This window comes from Mobula birostris, chromosome X, assembly GCF_030028105.1.
Source record: "Mobula birostris isolate sMobBir1 chromosome X, sMobBir1.hap1, whole genome shotgun sequence".
Lineage (NCBI taxonomy): Eukaryota > Metazoa > Chordata > Chondrichthyes > Myliobatiformes > Myliobatidae > Mobula > Mobula birostris.
The window spans coordinates 54373233-54395615 of record NC_092402.1 but is presented as its reverse complement, the minus strand read 5'-3'; the positions used below and the strand labels follow the sequence as shown (position 1 = coordinate 54395615).

At 47.1% G+C, this 22383-nt stretch overlaps 1 protein-coding gene across 2 annotated transcripts in view; it reads right to left on the bottom strand.

Moving 5' to 3' along the window:
- Positions 1-22383, bottom strand: part of LOC140191747 (integrin alpha-5-like) — a 137380-nt gene that overhangs the window by 75898 nt on the left and 39099 nt on the right. For both annotated transcript variants that reach the window (XR_011883905.1, XM_072249450.1), the window contains exon 2: positions 21844-21974. Coding sequence is in view for 1 of the 2 variants with exons in the window: in XM_072249450.1 (XP_072105551.1) it covers positions 21844-21974 (131 nt within the window). In the remaining variant the exon portion in view is untranslated. The remainder of the gene's footprint in view (positions 1-21843; positions 21975-22383) is intronic.

Sequence of the window (22383 nt, the reverse complement as noted above, 5' to 3'; positions counted from 1 at the left end):
TCCTTATCCGCAGGTTTTGCATGCGCGGATTCAACCAACCGCGGATCGGGAAAACCCGGAAGTTCTCTCTCCTGCACTCGTTATTCGAGGATGTACAGACTTTTTTTTCTTGTCATTATTCCCTAAACAATACAGTATTACAACTAATTAGATAGCATTTACATTGTATTAGGTATTATAAGTAACCTAGAGATGATTTAAAGTACACAGGAGGATGTGCGTAGGTTACTGCAGATCGGGATCGAAAAAAAAGGAAGTTCCCTCTCCAGCACTTGTTGTTTGAGCATTCTTTCTTGTCATTATTCCCTAAACAATACAGTATAACAACTATTTACATAGCATTTACATTGTATTAGGTATTATAAGTAATCTAGAGATGATTTAAAGTACAGGCAGTCTTAAAGTCGGACTTGTACGTAAGTCGGAACAAGTACATCCGGTACGTATTATTTAGCGTCAGTTAGTCAAACGTTGGTCTTAGTATATAATATATATTTTACCTTTCTATGCATATAAAACACTAAAGAAATGTATGTATTTCAATAATTAAACCACTGTGTTGCTGAGTAGTAATTGTAGCTTTCATCGGGGCAGGGGCTTTCACATGCTCCATTATTCTCACTTTGTCCTTTAAAATTGTTCCGATCGTTGACCGACTATAGCCTAACGCTCTTCCAATGACTGATGGCGTTTCACCTCTTTCCGATTGCTTTATTATTTCCACTTTATTTTCAGTTGTAATTGTTTTCTGTCAACGGAACAGAAACACTGTGGATTCAGCAGCAGCCGCGGGTGGCGGGTCCGGAGCTCCCCCGGGTCGTGAGGTCCACCCTCTCTGAGACAGGTTAAATAAGGGACTTGAGCATCTGCGTTTTTCGGTATCCGCGGGGGGGGGGGGTCCCGGAACCAATTCCCCCGCGGATAAGGAAGGCCGACTGTATTATCCAAGTTAAATGGAGCAGTGCAAGGTGTAGGAATTAGATTGCATAAAAATACAAGGATTAAAATATATCCAGCACTGGTCAGTGCAAGCTGGGTCTCACACTCTTCGCAACTGATGCTAACTTTAGGTTTTTCCAATGAGTTTGGGATTTTTAATCAGGACTCTCACCACCAGGTGCAAGAACAGTTATTATCCCTCAACCATCAGGCTCACAAACAGAAGGGAATAACTATACTCACTTGCCCCATCATTGAATTGTTCCTACAACCAATGATCTCACTTTAAGGACTCTTTATCTCATTATCTCGTTATTTATTGCTATTTATTTATGTTTACATTTGCACAGCTTGTTTTCTTCTGCACGCTGGTTGATCTTTCATTGATCCTGTTTTACAGATTTGCAGAGTATGCTCACAGGAAAATAATCCCAGAGTTGTATATGGTGACATATATGTACTTTGATAATAAAATTTGCTTTGGACCTTGTACTTTGAACTTTGAAATCCCCAAAGTAATCCAGGTGGATGCTCCACTGAGGGGACGATGCATCTACAGAATCTGCCTAGCTCTAGCTTGGTGTTAAACATCCCTTGGCACTCATCTGAAGAGCTGTGGGGCTCAACAGTGATATTTAACCTGCAAGCAACACCCCCAGAACAGATTAGCTGGGTCAGAATCACACTGCTCTTTGTAGGAACATTCTGCACACAACTTGGCTGCTACAACAGTGCCCACATTTCACAATGCTTCAATGCCTTTAGAATATCTGCGGGATTCCTGATGTCAGCTAGTTTATGAAAGCAAACCTGTTCTCTATACAAAATGTATATTCCCGCTTTCTGAAACTGTCCTATAAACACGGAGTTCAAACTGAGACTCTGACCAAGTTCCTGTCTATTTATGATAATCATGGGATGTTTGGTTTGAATTCTCTGAAAACCACTAGGGTTTCTGTCTCCATTGATATTTACTCCAAAAGTAAATGTCTCCGATTTTCCTAAGAAACACACTGTTCATAGAACACCAGCTACTCCCGACTGACCTCAGTGATTGGAAGTTCTCACGAGCAAATCATTAGCCAGCCATCACTAACAACCTGCAGCCACTTTGATATTGCTGTGATCACTGGCACACAAGACCATTAGTTCGTAAGACATAGGAGCAGAATTAGGCCATTCAGCCCATTGAGTCTGCTCCTCCATTCAATCGTGGCTGATTTATTTTCCCCTCAACCCCATTTTCCTGCCTTTTCCCTATAACCTTTGACACCCTTACTAATCAAGAACCTATCAACCTCCGCTTTAAATATACTCAATGACTTGGTTTCCGCAGTGATCTGCGGCAGTGAATTCTACAGCTTCACCACCTCTGCCAAAAGAAATTCCTCCTCATCTCTGTTCTAAAGGGATGCCCTTGTATTGTGAGGCTGTGCCCTCTAGTCTTAGACTCCTCCACTATTGGAAACACCCTCCCCATATCCACTCCATCTAGGCCTTTCATATAAAATGCTTGTTTTCATGGCTCAGGGCACATATTTGTTGCACTTTTACAAAAGACTGATTCGGCTACAAAAGGAGTACTGTGTAATATCCTGTCACCACACCACAGTAATGCAATGCAGAGGGTGAGGAGATTCACCAGGCGTTGCATGGGACGGAGTGCTTCAGTTATGGGAAGAGACTGGAGAGTCTGGGTCTGTTCTCCCTGCAATGGAGGACATGAAGAGGGAATGTGATAAACATTTATAGAATTATAAATGGCACCGACATTCCAATGGTGAGCCCACTGCTCAACCACAGCTTGAGAATGTGGACTCACTTTCCGCCCGAATCCAAGGCCACACTCACTCAGTGTGGAACTGGATGGGTCAGCAATGCAGGAGGGTCTTTCCTCAGTATGGTATATACCACCTTAATCAGAACCAAAGCACCAGGTCAGCTTCCAACCAGAGACTCCCGCTCGTAGAATAAGTCAGCGTGGAAACTGGTCAATGCTGACCAAGACCCCCTCTAAGCTAGCCCCATTTTCCTGCATTCCTGAGGCTTAATGGCCGAAGACTTTAGAAACATAGAAACATAGAAAACCTACAACACAATACAGGCCCTTCGGCCCACAAAGCTGTGCCGAACATTTATATACTTAAGAAATTACCTAGGGCTACCCATAGCCTCTATTTTTCTAATCTCCATGTACCTATCCAGGAGTCTCTTAAAAGGCCTCACCATATCCGCCTCCACCACCGTCACCGGCAGCCCATTCCACACACTCACCACTCTCTGTGTAAAAAATCTTACCCCTGACATCTCCTCTGTACCTACTTCCAAGCACCTTAGAACTATGCCCTCTCGTGCTAGCCATTTCAGCCTTGGGAAAAAGCCTCTGACTATCCACACAATCAATGCCTCTCATCATCTTATACACCTCTATGAGGTCACCTCTCATCCTCTGTCGCTCCAAGGAGAAAAGGCCGAGTTCACTCAACCTATTCTCATAAGACATGCTCCCCATTCCACGCAACATCCTTGTAAATCTCCTCTGTACTCTCTCTATAGTATCCACACCCTTCCTGTAGTGAGGTGACCAGAACTGAGCACAGTATTCCAAGCAGGGTCTGATCAGGGTCCGAAATAGCTGTAACATTACCTCTTGGCTCTTAAACGGTTAATGAAGGCCAATGCACCATATGCATTCTTAACCACAGAATCAACCTGTGCAGCAGCCTTGAGTGTCCTATGGACTCAGACCCCAAGATCCTTCTGATCCTCCACACTGCCAAGCGTCTTACCATCGGTCTGAGCGTATCTCTTCTCTATCACCTACCTATCCTCCCTCTCGCACAGTCTCCAAACTTTCTCTATGTGTGAGCCAACTGCCCCTTCCTCTGTCTCTTCAGTTCGGTTCCCACGCCCCAGAAATTCTAACTTAAACTCTCCCCAATAGCCTTAGCAAACCTCTCTGCCAGGATATTGGTCCCCCCCTTGGCTTCAAGTGCAACCCGTCCTTTTTGTACAGGTCACGCCTGCCCCAAAAGAGGTCCCAATGATCCAGAAATCTGAAACCCTGCCCCCGTTCCAATCTCTCAGCTACGCATTTATCCTCCACCTCACTCTGTTCCTATACTCATTTTCGCATGGCACAGGCAGTAATCTCGAGATTACTACCTTTGAGGTCCTGCTTCTCAACTTGCTTCCCAACTCCCTGTAGCAGCCATTCTGATAGGATAGTTGGGAAGCATCTTTTCCAAGGACACTGCACGATTGCAATGGCCAGATCCAGCAAGGAATTGGGTGTCCGACATCACTTATGGAGTCACATATATATACCTGCATTCCAAAGCTCCCCACAACCCGTGATCCGATTCTCCCAAATCCCAACCCCACCCACCTGAACACTCTGTTTAAGGTTAGGGGTCGGGGGGGGGGGTGTTGAATTGGTAGGTCTCAATCCTGTCCAACATCACTTCACCAAAGGGAATAATTTAAAAATATATCTGCTGGAGGAACTCAGTCCTGATGCAGGGTTTCAACCAAGAATGTTGATTATTCCCTTCTCTCCACAGAAGCTGCTCAACCTGCCGAGTTCCTCCAGCAGCTTGCTTGCTGGACCTGTTCCCAGTATTCTGGTGTCTGCAGTACAATCATAAAAAGTCTACATTGAAACTGGAACCGCCACAGAAAAAGGAGTGGGGTGGGTGCAGATATCTTTACCACAATATTTCTTAGCACAAGAAAATAGGAGCAGGGAGGTGGACATTCAGCCCCTCAAGCCTGCCCCACCATTCAGTATGACCATGGTGGATCAACAGTGGCATCAAGTCCTTTTCATGACCCTCAGTTCCTTGATCTTTAAAATATTTCCCAATCTCCACCTTAATTTTATCCAATAACCCGGCCTCCAGTGCCCACAAAATTCCAGAGATTCACCACCCTCTGACTGAAGAAACTTCTCCATACCTCAAGTGTGAAATGGCCGCCCACCCCTTATCTTGCACAATACTCCAGGTGCAGCCTCACCAACACCCTGTCCAACTGGAACCTCTTCACAAGAGCACGAACAGCAGTCCAAAACTCCTGCACGGCCCCATACAGAACCTGCGACAAGTGGAATTACATTTCTCATACATCGGCCCATTTTCTCTCTGTGACAGTATATCCACCCAACAGGAACACTGCGGTCAACCTTCTCAAACCATGGGGCAAAACTGGAGGGGATGAAACAGGGAAACTGGAGTCGTTAGAGGTAGGAATAGGGAGAAGGATCAATAGACTGCGACCAGAGTAAGGAATGGATTTGGTCTTTGAGAACATTCCCCAGCTGTGGGACTGACTCTGCTTAGTAGAATAGAACATAGGACATCATAGCACAGTACAGGCCCTTCAGTCCAAGAGCCCTGCTGACCATTTAACCTACTCCAAGATCAATGTAATATCTAAAAGATCAATCTATCTATCACCTTGACTGAACAGAGGAGCACTTTTAGTAATAGACTAAGACAACTGTGCGGCTCTAAAGAGAACTATATGAGGTCATTCTTACCCTCGGCCATTAGGCTCTATAATGAGTCAACCTATAGCCAGGGAAATGATCACCCCCTCCTGTTAGCCTGTTATTAACCTCTGTTTACTGAAGCTCTGTTTAGGCCTCGTTTAACTCTGTTTACCACACCCTACTATTGCACACTTCGGCCCATTTATACTATCATCACTGCTTGTCTGGACAGTGTCAATGTACACCCATTACTGTATAATATTATGGAAATTCTTGCACTACCATCTTACTAGTGTGAACTTGGAAATCTTGTAATCTTTGACTTGTCAGTCTTGTACATCTTATTCTCAGGGTAACTTTTTTTATTCTTTCTACTTCTAATATTTGTATGTCTGTGCACTTGTAATGCTACAGTGACACTGTAATTTCCTCTGGGATCAATAAAGTTTCTATCTATCTATCTAAGGAACAGGGTCCCTTACTATAGAATTACTGGCCTGGAAGCGTGAAGTGGGAGTAATTCCTGGCAATAATAACCACAGGAGATTCCACAGATGCTGGAAATCTTAAACAACACTCACAAAATGCTGGAGGAACTCAGCAGGTCAGGCAGCATCTGTGGAAGGGAATAGACAGTTGACGTTTCTGGCTGAGATGTTTCATCAGAAAAGTAATAACGGTGTTCGCTGTGAGTGCACGATTACTGGGCCTTCAAGCTCTGGGCTGACAAAGGCAGTTTTGGTTCTAGATTCTGAATCGGATATTCACTCAGAGACCGACTGTCATAGTCCAAGCAGATTCACCCACGCTCAGATGAGGGAGCTGCCCCATCGCGCGGGGCTGTTTAATCGATGTCAGACAGAGGTGGGCAGAAAGTTGACCCAACGTTCACTGCTCAACCAGAAACCCAAAGGCCAGATTTACAGCGCAATGTTTGCAGTCGTTATAAACAAGATGGAGCATTCTGACCTCAGGGGGCACAAATGTTCAGCTTTCTTTTCGCTTTTTTTTTGCATTAATTCCCAATGTTTGGAGCGCTAACACGGTTTACTTTCTCTCTGCCAGCTGTTTTCCAGCGTCATTCCTCTATGCACGTGACACTTGGGCCAGAACCTGGCACCGTCTGATTGAGGCAGCCGAGGCTGGCCAGTGAGCTGTGACATTCACCGCCCTCCTCTACCTCCACCTCCACCTTCAGTCTTCATCCATCAGCAGCCCCATTGATCTTCCTCTGGGGCCTGGTGAAATCCAAACCAAACGTCTGCTTACCAGATTCAATGCCTTGCACTGTCAACAGAACCTCCATTCTTTCCTGGGAAAGGGGAATGTTATTCTTTTCGGTTATCTGTGTTGAATCATCCCTCCCCTCCACACGGCCACTGCTCTTGCTTTGTCCCCCATCCTCACCCCCTCCCATCCCCTCTCACACATGGTGAGGGTGCAGAACACACGATCCGACACCACTCGGCTGCTTTTGAAGCAAAGGTCAGGTGTCAGTGACTACGTGGAGGAACGCACTCAGTGTTTTCATTCAGAGAAGGAAACAAACAGAATAAGAACAATTAAAGCACAGAATAGACAGCAGCCAAGCCAGGATCCTTGCTTTCCTGTCTACCCAACGGCTGACAGGGAGGTGGATGACATCACCTCCTCTCCCCAGTCCAACCGACAATGTGCGTCGGAAACAGGATCAAAGATCAGCAGAAGGCCCAGAGTCAAAATAAGCACCAACTTCCCTCTGCACAACCCCCTTCTGGTACCATGACGGTGCTTGAGAGGCAACTGCAGGCAAGCTCCCACCCTCACGTTCCCTGTGCAATAAACAAGTGGTCACCGCCTTCGTGAGGTATCTTTGAAATCACACAGTTGCTCTCATGGGAGGCCAAGAAAGCTGACGGCCATGAGGATGGCACGTTGCCACAGGATCGTCCACCCCTCAGCCGGGCTGATAAATCACGAGTAAGACGTCCACGTTTCACGGTTTGATATCGCTGCCGCACCCGGTGGCCTGCCTGTGTAAGGGTACTCATGGTTCTGGAGGCATCTTTTGGGCATATTCCAAAAAAAAGGTCCTTCATTCTGGAACATTCTATGAATCATGGCATTAAAGTGTTGTACAGTGCAGTGGAATATTTTACCTTTCACGGCATACAATGCCTACAAAAATAAGTAATGTAAAAAAATTCACTACACAATCCAAGTTTACCCTCAGGATGATCAACAGGCCCAGGCTCAGGGCTCACCTCCTTCACAAGTAAAGCAATCATCAAATTCCAACATACTTATTCCAAATGTATTTAATCCAAGATGGAGAGTTAATCCAAGCCAGGCCAGATTGAAAGGGTCAAAGTGTCGGAAAGGTCAGGGTGTCGGGGCCCGAGGTGAGGGACGGGCCATTGAAGATCGCTGCTGCACGACGTTTACTCGGCTCTGCGCTGAACTATAGGACTCTCTGCGGACTTCAGTTCAGAAACACTATTTACTGCTGTTACTGTTTGCATGATGTGTTTTTTTCCCGTTACACATTGGGTGATCAATGGTCTTTTTACGGGTTATTTTATTTTATTTTCTTGTGGACATGATTTGTTTTTTTTTATTCTCTGTACATTGGGTCCTAGACTTTCTTTCATATATATGGGTTCTTTTGGGTTTCTGTGCTTCCTGGCTGCCTGTAAGGAGACAAATCTCTAGGTTGTATAATGTGTACATACTTTGATAATAAGTGTACTTTCAACTTTAAACAAGATGGTGCTGAGCTATGACCTTCATTACGTCAGATCTCAGATTCAATTATATTTTAATTTTTTTTTAGGTTCTCAAGGATGGTTTTGGAGACAGAGAAGGGAGTTAGGGGTCAGGTTAGGATTTAGGGACAGAGAGGTGGTGGAATTAGAGTTCAGGCTGGAATCAAAGTCTCTGCTCCATGTTTGAAGGCCAGTAAAATGGACATGGGACACCCGTGGTTGGACGTCAAATTTGCAGAAAGTGGATGACAGCCCCCCCCCGCAGGTCAGCAGGTCATCGGTGGGTTCCAGAGTCAGAGTTGCAATGACCACTCCCCCCCCCCCCGGTTTGCCAATCTGTGAGACCAGAGTTCAATGTTCAGGGTCCTGTCATCGCGAGTCTGAGGGTCAATGCCAAGGATCGAAGACCAAGGGTCGAATCGGAAGTCCAAAAGTTGAGGCCCGTTGGCCAGAACAAGGTCTGCAAATCTCTGCAAATCTGCTGGGGAAGTCAAAGCCCAACGTCTGCAAGTCCGAGTCCGCTGAAGGGTCTGTTCTGCGGTTAAATGACTGCGTATGTGAGTAGGAGAGAAGAAAGGCACTCGTTTTGCTGTTGTTGTTTTGTTGCTTGCTGTGTTCTGTGTTGCTCTGCTGAGCATTGTGGGTATGTTCTGTTGGTACCAGAGTGTGTTGAAACACTTGCGGGCTGCCCCCCAGCACACACTCAGGTCTGTTGGTTGTTCACACAAATGATGCAGTTCACTGTATGCTTTGATGTACACGTGATATAAAAAAAACCTTCACCTTGAATCTTGAATCACATCCGGCACAAAGGCACAAGATCCCACAGCACCACTGGGTGCCAGTGTCAGTCCTTGCCATCCCAGCTCAGAGTTAAACCCATGCCACTTATATCCTACAGCTCTGTCAAGACACCTCCTCCGTTGGAATCAGACACACTGCACCTCGGAGAGCACAAAGCCGGTGTCTACCGGCTCGGCCACACATTGAGGACAGAAAGTATTAAGCCTGAGAGCAGATGTGTCCAGGGACCTGTGAGGGCCTGTCCTTGGCCCCTCCTGTCTCTCACCTACACTTGGTGACTCATCAAAAAGCACAATGCTAGTTTCCACATCAACCCCCACTCACATCGTCTCGCCTGACATCCAGGATGGATGAGCTGATATTTCCTGCTGTGACCACCCTCATGAACTCTGTCTGCTGCCCTGTCACCACTTTGACCGTCTGTTGGTAACTGCCTGAGGTGGAAACACACCCTTTTACTGCCAGATTCCATCTGTGATCTTTCCCCCACGTATCCACACCTAGGATTGCCTGATCCACTCCCCCCCTCCCCCGGTACTGGGACCCAACCCACCCAGTCTCAGCTCTTTAGCTGCAGAAACCTCCCCACCCTGTCTCTGGTACTGCAAGATCTGACAGCTCCCGGAGGTTCTCCCACTATGACCCTTCATGTGTGCTTTCATCCCAGGGTGCTGCTTCCACAGACATGACCCATCCCAGTCTTCCAGCCTCACCCCCCCCCCCATACACACACACACACACACACACACACACACACACACACACACACAAAACCCATATGCCCGTCCACCCCGGCCAATCCTGTCTGCACCTTTCTCATCCCTTAGCTCTCCCTCAGCCCGAGCTTCAGTTCAACAGGCTAAACATCTGCTTGTGGCTTGGTGTTGAAATATGTCTGATGAAATTTCTGTTTCTGTCATGTAGAAGTGAGGGCTCCTGATTTGGGTATGCTGCGTGGAAGATGGCCAAGAGGTACCAGTGGGCAGTGCAGTGAAGCTACGTGCACAATCCATTCCCTGGGACCACCAAATGCAGCCTTCCACTGGAATCTGCCGGAGAATGAAAATTTGGCTGACTGGTGTAATAACAACAACTTCTCACTCAATGTCCATAAGACCAAGGAACTGACTGTAGACTTTAGGAGAGGGAAACCAGAGGTCCATGAGCCAGTAATCAAAGGATCAGAGGTGGAGAGGGTCAGTAACTTTAAATTCCTGGGTGTCACTATCTCAGAGGAACTGTCCTGGACCCATCATAGAAATATAATTATGAAGAAAGCACAACAGTGCCTCTGCTTCCTCAGGAGTCTGCAGAGATTCGGCATGTCATCAAAAACCTTGGCAAATGTCTATAGATGTGAGGTGGGAAGTGTGCTGACTGGCTGCATTATGGCCTGGTATGGGAACACCAATGCCTTTGAGTGGAAAATCCTACAAAAGGTAGTGGATTCAGCTCAGTACATCACAGGTAAAGCTCTCCCAACCATTGGGCACAGCTACTTGAAATGACGCTATAGGAAAGCAGTGTCCACCATCAAAGATCCTCACTACCCAGGCCTTGCTCTTTTCTCACTGCTGCCATCAGGAAGGAGGTACAGGAGCCTCAGGACACACACACCAGGTTCAAGAGCAGTTACTACCCCTCAACCATCAGGCTGTTGAACAAAAGGGCTGCACTCATTTAAAGACTCTTTTATCTTGTTATTTCATGCTCATTATTTATTGCTGTTTATTTATATCTGCGTTTGCACTCTTTGTTTACAGTTTACAGTTCCTGATGTTTACAGTTTAGTTTCTGTTCTATACATTTCCTAAGTAGCCCGCAGAATAAGAATCTCAGGATTGTATGTAGTGCCATGTATGTGCTCTGATAACAAATTTGACTTTGAACTTTGAATCCACTGGGTTATCCACACAGGGACCACAATGGCGCCAGGCGTGGAGTAACAGGGAATGGTGAAGTGTCTGGGTGGAGAGGGGCAGGTGTAGTCGGAGCTGGGAAGGAGCAGAAAGGCTCCTAGGTGAGGTGGCAGGGTGGGCTGGGGGAGGATTTGAGAGTCGCAAAGAATGACTATTGCACTTCCCGGCCAACAGGAGAACTGGAGAACTTCCCCTGACCAGCTCTCCCCATATCACCAGCGAGAGGGTAGGACAACCCAAACATAAAGGAGGGGACATGTGCTTGGACATGAGGATGTGGACAAGGTAGGAGAAAGACAGTGAGAGCAGTGGGGAGCAGCTAATTTGCTAGAGCATTTTGAATCGCAAAGCCAAACAGCACAGAAACAGCCCCTTCAGCCCAGCACACCAATGTTGACTGTGTTGCCCATGTTTGGCCCACAGGCCCCTAAACTTCTCCAATGCATGTACTTATCGAGATGGTTTTTAAATGTTGCTAGTGTGCCCACCTCAACCACTGGCAGCTCGGTCCAAATATGCACCATTCTTTGTGTGAAGCAGCTGCCCTCGTGTACCTTTTAAATCTCCCACCTCTGATCTTCAACCTGTGCTCTCTTGCTCCCCGGGAGAAAGGCTGTGTGTTTCCACCTTATCTGTGCACCTTGTGATCTTATATACCTCTATCAGTTCTCTCTGCAATCTCCTATGTTCCAGGAAAGATGTAAAGTCCTGGTCTACACAGCCAGTCCTTGTAACTCAGACCCCCAAGTCGAGGCAACATCCTGGTAAGTCTTTTCCACAATCTTTTTAGTTGAGTGACACCTTTCCTATGACAGGGTGACTCAAACTGTACACAATACTCCAAGTGTGGCCTCACTTGTAACTGACTTGCCTAACTGCAACACAACTCCTCGTGTACTCAGTGCCCTGACGGATGAAGTCCAGCAAGTCACACACCTTCTGCAGCACTCTGTCTGCCTGGGATGCTGCTTTCAGTGAATGATGCACTTGTATTCCAAGACCCCTCTGTACCATGACACTGCCATTCACTGTATAATCCCTACCCTGGTTTGCTCTCCCAACACCATACAACACCACCTATTTGTTTATAAACACAGTATTACAAAGATCCCAGCACTGAACCCTGTGGACCATCACTAGACAGAGACCTCCAGTCCGAGAAACCACCGTCATCCATCATCCTCTGCTTCCATCCACTGAGACAATTATGAACCCAATCTGATATCTGTCCTTGGATCCCATGTGATCTAACCTTCCAGACTAGTCTGCCATAAGGGACCTTGTCAGAGGCCTTGCTAAAGCCCATATAGGCAACATCCAAGTCCTACCCTCATCTACTCTCTTGATTACCACCCCAGAAAATTCTAAGAGGTTTATCAGACACAACTTCCCATGCACAAAGCCGTGCTGACTTGTCCAGAATCAGACCTGGACTCTCTAAATATTGGTAGATCCCGTCCCTCAGAATCCCCTCCAACAATGTATCCACCACTGATGTCAGACTCATGGCCTGCCGTTTCTTGGCTTGTTTTTGATACCCTTTTTAAACCATGGTACCACATTAGCCACTCTCCAATCCTCTGGAACTTCACCTGTAGCCAGAGGTAAAGCAAAAATCTGTGCAGGGCCTCCATAATTTCTCCTTAGCTTCCCACGAGGTTGGAGAGTGCACCAGGTCAGGCCCTGGGGATTTACCAATCTTAATACACTTCAAAGCCTCCAATACCTCCCAACCCTGCTAATTTTTATGTGGTCCAAGACATCACCACTCCTTTCTCCCATTTCTTTAACTTCCATTGTTTTTTCCACAGTGAAAACTGAAGAGAAAAATTCATTAAAAATCTCAGCCATTTCAGACATTCCACCTCTCCCAGAAGTTCCAGGAGTCTCCCACATAAGTGGCTCCCTGATGCCCACAAATTATATACCAATATCCCGGAAATCAATTTTTTTGAGAACGAGTGAGAGAGAGCACGAGAGCGAGAGAAAGAGCGTGAGAGAGCCTGAGAGAGCACGCTAGAGAGAGTGAGCTCGAGCGTGACCACGAGAGAGAGAGCAAGCGCGAGAGAGAGAGTGTGAGAGACGGTGAGAGAAAGCGAGAGAGCATGATAGAGAGAGCGAGTGTGAGAGCGGCCACCAGACAGAGCGTGAGAGAGGCGAGAGAGCGCGCTAGAGAGAGCGACCACGAGAGAGAGAGAGAGAGAGAGAGAGAGAGAGAGAGAGCGCGCAAGAGAGAGAGCACACCATGGGAGAATGTTCCAAAAAAAGAAAATATAAAACATACGTCACCCCAGACTACCCTAAAGTGTAGCCCTGCCTAATAGGGGTCAAAAATAATGACAGTGTTGCTCGCTGCACTGTTTGCAACAGTGACTTTTCTATTGCCCATGGTGGGTTAAGACTGTAAAAGACATGTTGAGGTGAGTTTAACAGGTGTCATTCGTTCATTAGCATAGCTAACGTTATTTAAACTAGCTGGCTAGCTGCTAAGGAGCTACTCTATTGCAGACATCCCACCTCTCCCAGAAGTTCTGGGAGTCTCCCGCAAACTGATGGTGCTACCTCCCTGAAGTGAGTTTTTGCAGGGTGGGATGTCTGCCAATTCCTTTGGTTCCACACACAGACAGCCATGCTGATCTTTGAGTGGGCCTATTCTCTCCCTGGTCACCCTTTTATTCTTAACGTACCAATAGAATGCTTGAGATTTTGATACTCCCAGAGCCTGATTGGATATACCCCAGATTACTGAGAGAGGCAAGAGATGAGATTGCTGGGGCCTTGACCATTGTCTTCATGTCCTCTCCAGCCACAGGCGAAATCCTAGAGGAATAGCGAGTACTAATGTTGTTTCATTGTTCAAGAAGGGAACCACAGAAAATCCTGGAAACTATAGACCGGTGAGTCTCACGTCACTGGTAGAGAAGCCATAGGGAGAAAATTTGTGAGCATTTGGAAAACCACGGCCTAATTAGGGACACACAGCATGACTTTTGTGCAGGGCAAGTCATATCTTATCAACTCAAGGATTTTCAAGAAGGTGCCAAACATGGTTGAAGGAAGAGTTGTGGATGTTGCCTAGATGGACTTTAGTAAGGTGTTTGACAAGGTCCTGGATGACAGCTCATCCAGGAGATTAAGGTGCATGGGATATACAGTAACTTAGCCATTTCATTTCAGAATTGGTTTGCCCATAGAAGACAAATGATAGTGGTTGATGGGACTTATTCTGGCTGGAGGTCTGAGGCTAGTTATGCTCCACTGGGACCACTGTTCCTATATGACCTGAATGAAAATGTAAATGGAAGGGCTCATAAATTTGCAGACAAATCAAAGATGGATGGTGTTGTCGACAGTGCAGAAGATTGCCAAAGGGTACAGCGCAATATAGATCAGTTGTAGATATAGGCAGAGAAACGTCAGGTGGAGATTAATCTGGGCAAATGCGAAATGTTACATTTTGGGGAGGGGTCAAATGTAAAGGGACAGTACACTATTACTGGCAGGACCCATTAACAGCACTGATGTACAGAGCAATCTCGGGTTTAAGTTCATATTCTCTGAAAGTGGCTTCTGAGGTTGATATAGTAAAGAAGGCATATAAGACAATAAGATATAGGAACAGAATTATCGAGTCTGCTCCGCTGTTCCATCATGGCTGATTTATTATCTCTCTCAACCCCATTCTTCTACCTTCTCCCTATAACCTTTGACACCCTTACTAATAAAGAACGTATCAACCTTCACTTTAAATATACCCAATGATTTGTCCTCCACAGCCGTCTGTGCCAATGAATTCCACAGATTCACTATCTGATGGTTAAAGAAATTTCTCCTCATCTCTGTTCTAAATGGATTTCCTTGTGTTCTGAGGCTGTGTCCTCTGGTCCGAGACTCCCCCACTGTTGGAAACACCCTCTCCACATCCACTCCATCTAGGCCTTTCATATAAAATGCTTGTTTTCATGGCTCAGGGCACATATTTGTTGCACTTTTACAAAAGGCCGGTTCGGCTGCAAATGGAGTATTGTGTATGGTTCTGTCACCACACCACAAGAATGCAATGGAGAGGGTGAGGAGATTCACCAGGCATTGCATGGGACAGAGTGCTTCAATTATGGGTCTGTTCTCCCTGCAGTGGAGGAAGTCAAGAGGGGATATTATAGAAATTTATAAAATTACAAGAGGTACAGACAGGGTAGATGGTCAGAATTTATTCCATAACGTGGGATATCAAAATCAAGTGGATCTAGATTTAAAGTGAGGGATGGTGGATTTCTAAATGGGACCCAAAGGGGTCAAGTTTCTACACAAAGAGTGGGCAATACCCGGAATGGGCTGACAGAGGAGGTGGTGGAATCGGATCGTTTAAGCGGCAATGAGATGGCCACTTAAATGGACAAAGTGCCGCAGGATACCATCCCAATGCAGGAAAATGGGAGGGCATGAACGTGAACGTCGTGATTCTGTGCTGTGCCACTCCAGGACACGACTCATTAAAGAAGCTTGCTTCATTTCAGCCACTCCAACCAGTGGAAGTCTGTCTGGGCTGCCTGAAAACCCACCATTGGGATTTTGAGTGTCGGGATGGGGGTGGGGGTCTAGTGTAGAATGACCATTTACAAGTATTTCTAAGGCTTAGTAATAACCAGAACTGAATGAGTCAAAAATAAATTGGCCCAAGATATTAGAGTAGAGATATTATCCAAGTTAAATGGAGCAGTGCAAGGTGTAGGACGTGATTGCCTAAAAATACAAGGGTTAAAATCTATCCAGCACCGGTCAGTGCAAGCTGGCTCTCGTGCTCTGTTCACATCGGTACCCAGCTCTGCATCGGAACCATTCCCCGGCCTGCCTGTTCCCCGGATGCCCATTAAAGCCGGCACTCGCTGGCTGAAGGCAGCAGCCGCCATTGCAAGCCTCGCCCCAGTGTGGTGATGGCAGATGGCAGGTGCCCGGGGCAGTGAGCTGGACCAGGCACTGACTGCAGTACTGGTCACCCAAAGGGTCATTAATACGCCCTGTACTTGTATCCAGTGTAAACTTGGAGCAGTGTCACAACCTCACTGGTGAGGGCAGGACACGTCGTCTGCAATTCCCATCATCCCAGCACTGGATTTCAGGATCCTGGCCAGAACACGCTCCTAATCAACGGATGCTTCCAGCCCACACAACCAGCGGAGCTGAAGTCTCCTGCAGCGAGGGCGGGAAGAAACCAGAGGCGCTGGCGATGGGCTGTGCCGAGGGGCCTGTAAACACAGCTGCACATGGAGCCAGAGCAGCTCTTCCCTCAGCTCAGCACAACAGGCCACAGTTGCCGCTAGAACATCGAACAAGGACCAGAACTGCGGTGTGCTGTGAAAGAAAAGCCCTGTCCATAACACACACCACTGCATTCAGACAACGTGAATACCTAGAACCCTCAGGGCACCTTTCCCTGGGGTGTCAGTGAACCTCAAAGCCCATTTCCTGAAGGCCGGCCCATGAGGAAACCCTGGGTGGCCACCCAGCTTCCACTACCTCTTGGGTTTCCTCATGGGCCGGCCCTCGGGAAATGGGCATTGAGGTTCACTGACACCTGGGGTCCATGATCCTTTGTGGCTTTTGTCAGTGGACACTTTAGCAGGGACCTCCTGTGTCTAATAAAGTGGCCACTGAGTGTATTTCTGTATGTTCCCGGTCTTCTGCTGCTGTAGCCCATCCACTTCAAGGTTCAATGTGCTGTGTGTTCAGAGATGCTCTTTTGCACACCCCTGTTGTAACGTCTGGTTATTTGAGTTACTGTCACCTTCCTGTCAGCTTGAACCAGTCTGGCCATTCTCCTCTGACCTCTCTCAGTAACAAGGCACAGAACTGCCAGTCACTGGATGTTTTTTTTATTTTTCACACCATTCTCTGAAACTCTCGGTACTGTTGTGCATGAAAATCCCAGGAGATCAGCAGTTTCTGAGATACCTCAAACCACCCCGTCTGGCACCAACAGTCATTCCATGGTCAAAGTAACTCGGATTATATTTTTTCCCCGTTCTGATGTTTGGTCAGAACAACAACTGAACCTCTTGACCATGTCTGCATGCTTTTATGCACTGAGTTGCTGCCACATGATTGGCTGATTAGATATTTGCACTAACGAGCAGGTGTACAGGCATACCTAATAAAGTGGCCACTGAGTGTAGAGCAGCAAGATGCTGTAGGTATCTGTTGGGTCGGGTGAGGTCTACACAGACCCTGCAGAGAATGGGGACGCCAAAGTTCAAGCTGTATTTACAAGGTCCTTCAGATGCCAAGAGCGAACTTACCTCGCTTTCCGCCATTTCATCCTTCACACGAGGGCACAGACAACAGTCATATCCCACCCCTGAAACAGGGCTGCTAGACTGACGCAAGAGGCTGGACCTTCAGCTCCAGTGAACCCAACCCAGCCTCTCCCACAGCCAAACTCTTCCACTTCACACCCAGCACAGCAAAAAAAATAGCATCAGGGCAGCCAAGTGCCTGCGAGGAAGGAGGCTCGTGTCACCTCTGTGGCTAGGCCAAGCTTTGCTGTCAACTCTGGCGTTTTCTGAACACTCGAATGACAACTCTTTGCTACTTCATCCCAGACATGAACATTTTCTCTTCAATGTGATTCTTAGAGCTACAGTTAAACTCCTCATACATAACAAAAATCATTTGGTCGAGCAATGGGAGGCAAAGCTTTTCTTGCTGCACAACTACTGTGTGAAAGTGTCTTGGCTCCCATCCACATATTTTCCTGAGTTAGCACAAAGACCCACTACAAGAGAATTCCCATTTGGTTTTCATATCACTCTACCACATGTTGCAATAATTTATTTTTTCAGAGGCAAAAAGAACCTGCCTGCAGGGAATTAAAACATGCAGTGGTTTGTCAGCAAAGCGTGTAGACCAAACACAAGCTCTGAGCCTGTTTCTTATGTTTTTTTTTTAAAAAAGTGAACATAGCAATTCACTTCTTCACCACAGCTCATCTCCTAGCAACAGGACCAGCCCCTGAACCCCTCACCCAACCAACTGGAGCTTGGATTCTGTCACATACTAAGAAGTCATTTAATACAGTTTGCCACCAGCACTATGTTCTGCTGGCAGGGAAAAAACAGTCATAGTTTTAATTAAAATTTACTGGGTCGAGCTTCAGTGAAAGAAAAGCAGAACCAGATGCTGGGCACCTGAAATAAATCAGAACACTCAGCGGGCCAGGCTGCGTCTGCGGAGGGAGAAACTGAGCTAAGGATTCTGGTCAGAGACCTCCCAGCAGTCTTTCTGAGTCTTTCAGGGATGACTGGCCACTCTCAGAGGCTACAGCCACAGAAGCAAAGAAAACATTGTGAAAGGGGGGGGGGGGCGCGGGTGGGAGGTGGTGTGGAACCTCAGCCATAAGAAGTTCTGAAACAGAAATCAAGCATGCCTCTGTCGGGGAGGGGAATCTGCCATACATCAGTGGGGAGAGAAACAGAGCTCGTTTCGGAGATTCAAGACGCCTCCTCAGACCTGAAACATTACATAACTTTAAGCACGAGATTCTGCACGTGCTGGAAATCCAGAGTAACACAAAATAAAAACTGGAGGAACTCAGCAGGTTCGGGCAGCATGTATGGAATTGAGTAAACAGTCGACGTTTTGGCCCGAGACCCTTCTTCGGGACTGGAAAGGAAGGGGAAAGACACCAGAATAAAAAGGTGGGGGGAGAGGAAGGAAGACAGCCAGAAAGTGATGGGTGAAGCCAGGTGGGTGGGAAAGGTAAAGGGCTGGAGAGAAAGGAATCTGATTGGAGAGGAGCGTGCACCATAGGAGAAATGGAAAAGGAGGGGCACCAGGGAGAGGTGATGGGCAGATGAGGAGAAGAGGTAAGAGGCCAGAGTGGGGAATAGAAGAGGGAAGCAGGAGGGACAAAAAATTACTGGAAGGAGAAATCAATGTTCATGCCATCAGCTTGCAGGCTACTTCAACGGAATAAGAGGTGATGGTCTTCCAACCAGAGAGTGGCCTCATCGTCGGAATGGAAATGGGGATGGGAATTAAAATGGTTGGCCACCGGGAAATTCTGCTTCTGCCGGCTGGAGCAGAGGTGCTCGACAAAGCGATCCCCCAACTTACATTGGGTCTCACCAATGGAGAGGAGGCCGCATCAGGAGCACCGGATACAATAGACGAGTCCACAGATTCACAGGTGAGGTGCTGCCTGAAGAACTGTTTGGGGCCCTGAATGGAGGTGAGGGAGGAGGTGAACGGGCAGGGGTAGCATTTCTGTCGCTTTCAGGGGTTAAGTGCCAGGAGGGAGAGTAGTGGGGAGGGACAAATGGGCAGGGGAATCATCGAGGGAGCGATCTTCCTGGAAAACAGATCATGGGGGAGGGGAGCGGGGTAAGGATGTGTATGGTAATATGATTGTGTTGAAGTTGCGGAGGCTCATGGGGCATAGGTGAGGACATGCGGAACTCTATCACTGTCAAGGCGGCAGGAAGATGTGGTGACTGCGGATGTGTGGGAAATGGAGGAGGTGCAGGTGAGGGCAGCAGAAATCCCATTCTTTGAAGAAGGAGAAGCCAGTCCTCTTTCCCCTCCCCTCACCTTTTTATTCTGGCATTCCCCCCCCCCCCCCCCCCCACCAAACCTACTTCCTTTCAGGTGTGTGTATTGTCTGTTTTTATTTCAGCTTTCAGTTCCTCCAGGGTTTTACTTTCCAGCATACTATCCCCACTTGGTCTGACCTACGTGTAACTCCAGTCCCATATCCTTGAGTTGAACCTTAGATAAGACCATAAGACAGGAGCAGAATTTGCAGGATTAATCCCTCTCAACCCCATTCTCCTGCTTTCTCTCTGTAACCTTTGACTCCCTTACTAATCAAGAACCTATCAACCTCTGCTTTAAATACACTCAGTGACTAGGCCTTCACAGCCGTCTGTGGCAATTAATTCCACAGATTCACCACCCTCAAAGAAATTCCTCCCTGTCTCTGTTCTAAAGGTATGTCTTTCTATTCTGAGTCTGTGCTCTCTGGTCTTAGACTCCCCCACTATTGGAAACATCTTCTCCACCTCCACTCAATATTTGGAGGTCAGGCAGCATCCTTGGGAAGGAATAAGAAGTTGAAGTTTTGGGCTGAGACCCTTCATCGGGATGCTGATAGGAGAGAAGAGTGGACCATTCAAGAAAGGGAAGGAGGAGGGACACCAGAAGGAGGTGATAGAAGGGTAAGGAGAAGAGATGAGAGGGGATTCAGAATGAAGAATGGAAGGGGGGGGGAGAAATTACCAGAAGTTACAGAAATCGATGTTCACGCCATCTGGTTGGGGGCTTCTCAGTCAGAATATGAGGTGTTGCTCCTCCAACCTGAGAGTGAGCTCATCTTGGCAGTGGAGGCCACGGACCGACATGTTGGAATGGGAATGGGATTGGAATTAAAATGGTTCACCACCAGGAAGTCCTGCTTGTTGCGGATGGAGCAAAGGTGCTCGACAAAGTGGTCACCCAATCGACATCGGGTCACACAGATACGGAGGAGGCGGCATCTGGATCACCAGATACAGTAGATGACCCCAACAGATTTGCAGGTGAAACGCTGCCTCACCTGGAAGTTTGGGGCCCTGCGTGGAGGTGAGGGAGGAGCTGAATGGGCAGGTGTGGCACTTCTGCTTGCAGGGTGGGAGATTCGTGGGGAAGAACAAATGGACAAGGGAATCATGGAGGAGCAAACGCTGCCCTGCAGAAAGCAGACAATTGGGGGGAGGGGGAGGTAAAAATTTGTTTAGTGGTCAGATCCTGTTGGGAATGCCGGAACTTGCGGAGAATGATGTGCTGGATACGGAAGCTCATGGGATGATAGGTAAGGACAAGGTGAACTTTACCCCTGTTAAGGCGATGAGGGTGGATGTCTGGGAAATGGAGAAGTGGGTGAGGAAAGGAATTCCTGTTCTTTGAAGAAGGAGGACATCTCTAATGTTCTGAAATAGAAAGCCTTATCCTGAGAACAGATGCAGTGGAGACTGAGGAACTGAGAAAAGGAAATGACATTTTTACAAGTGACAGGGTGGGAATAGTTGCAATGGCTATGAGTCAGTCTGTTTATGACAGATTTCAGTATACAGTCTGTCTCCAGGGATGGAAATAGAGAAAGGAGAAAGGAGACAGAGGTGTCAGAAAGTGAATTTGAAGACAGAGTGGAAGTGATAGGTTTCAATGAGATTCCCCTACCCCTCATTCTTCTAAACTCCAGCAAGTAAAGGCCCAGAGCCATCAATCACTCTTCATACGTTAATTGTTCTTGTGAACCTCCTCTGGACCGTCTCCAATGCCAACCCAAAACTGCTCACAATACTCCAAATGCAGTCTGACGAGTGCCTTATAAAACCTCAGCATTACATCCTTGCTTTTATATCCTAGTCCTCTCGAAATGAATGCTAACATTGCATTTGCCTGCCTTAACACCAACTAACTTGCAAGTTAACATTTAGGGAATCCTGTACTAGTTTACCCAAGTCCCTTTGTACCTCCAATTTCTGAATTTTCTCTCTGTTTATAAAATAGTCAATACCTTTATTCTTTCTACCAAAGATTCTCCTGATCTAAGTCCTTCTGCAGACCCCCTGCTTCATCAACACCACCTGCCTGTCTACTGATCTTTGTATCATCTGCAAACTTGGCCACAAAGTTATTAATTTTGTACAAACCCATCAATTCCGCAACCAATGGAGTAGTCATTGCCAACCACAAAGGATAAGCATTGGAGCCCGGATACCCACCAGAAAATGATAGTCAACAGAATCTTGGAATCAATGAATCAATGCCCCAGCGTTCAGGAATTTCAGCAGACACTTCCTGCCACTTGTAGTCTCCAAACCAACCATTATTTTCCCCATTTTTTTTTAAGAGCAAGAGACAGAACAAAAGGGCTTAGGTACACAGTACTGAGTTCAACAAACTCTACCTGTTAGATCAAAAGGAATCTGCTGGCAGTCTGTGTCGTTCAGGCCCCAGGAACACGAGTAGACTGCCCCACTTTCCGTTATGTTCGGCTGGCTGGTATTGGCTTTGGGAGCTCCAATCAGAACAACTGGCCTGAAACACAAACATGGAGAACGTTAGGAACTAGGCTGCTGAGGACAGCCCTGTGGTTGGTGTTGGCTAAAGATTTGGCTCCAGTTGACCAAATGAGGAGTAAATGAACAGCACGCCTGTCAGAGAAACTCAAAGCTCAGACTCAGCACAACGCTCCCAGAATGGTTCACAACAGAGCATCTCCAGAGCTCGAGTCCAATGGAGCACTTCCATCACCGTGACAACAAACAAGACACAGAACACAAGGAAATAGCAAGGATAAGCCACTCGGCCCCTCAAGCCTACCCCACCACTCAACATGATGATGACTGGCCTGCCCCAGGCCTCATCTCATCTCCTGTGCCAGTTCCCCACCACTACCGATCTTTCCAAGGTGTCTCTTCTTCCTCTTTAAATGCTCCCAGAGATC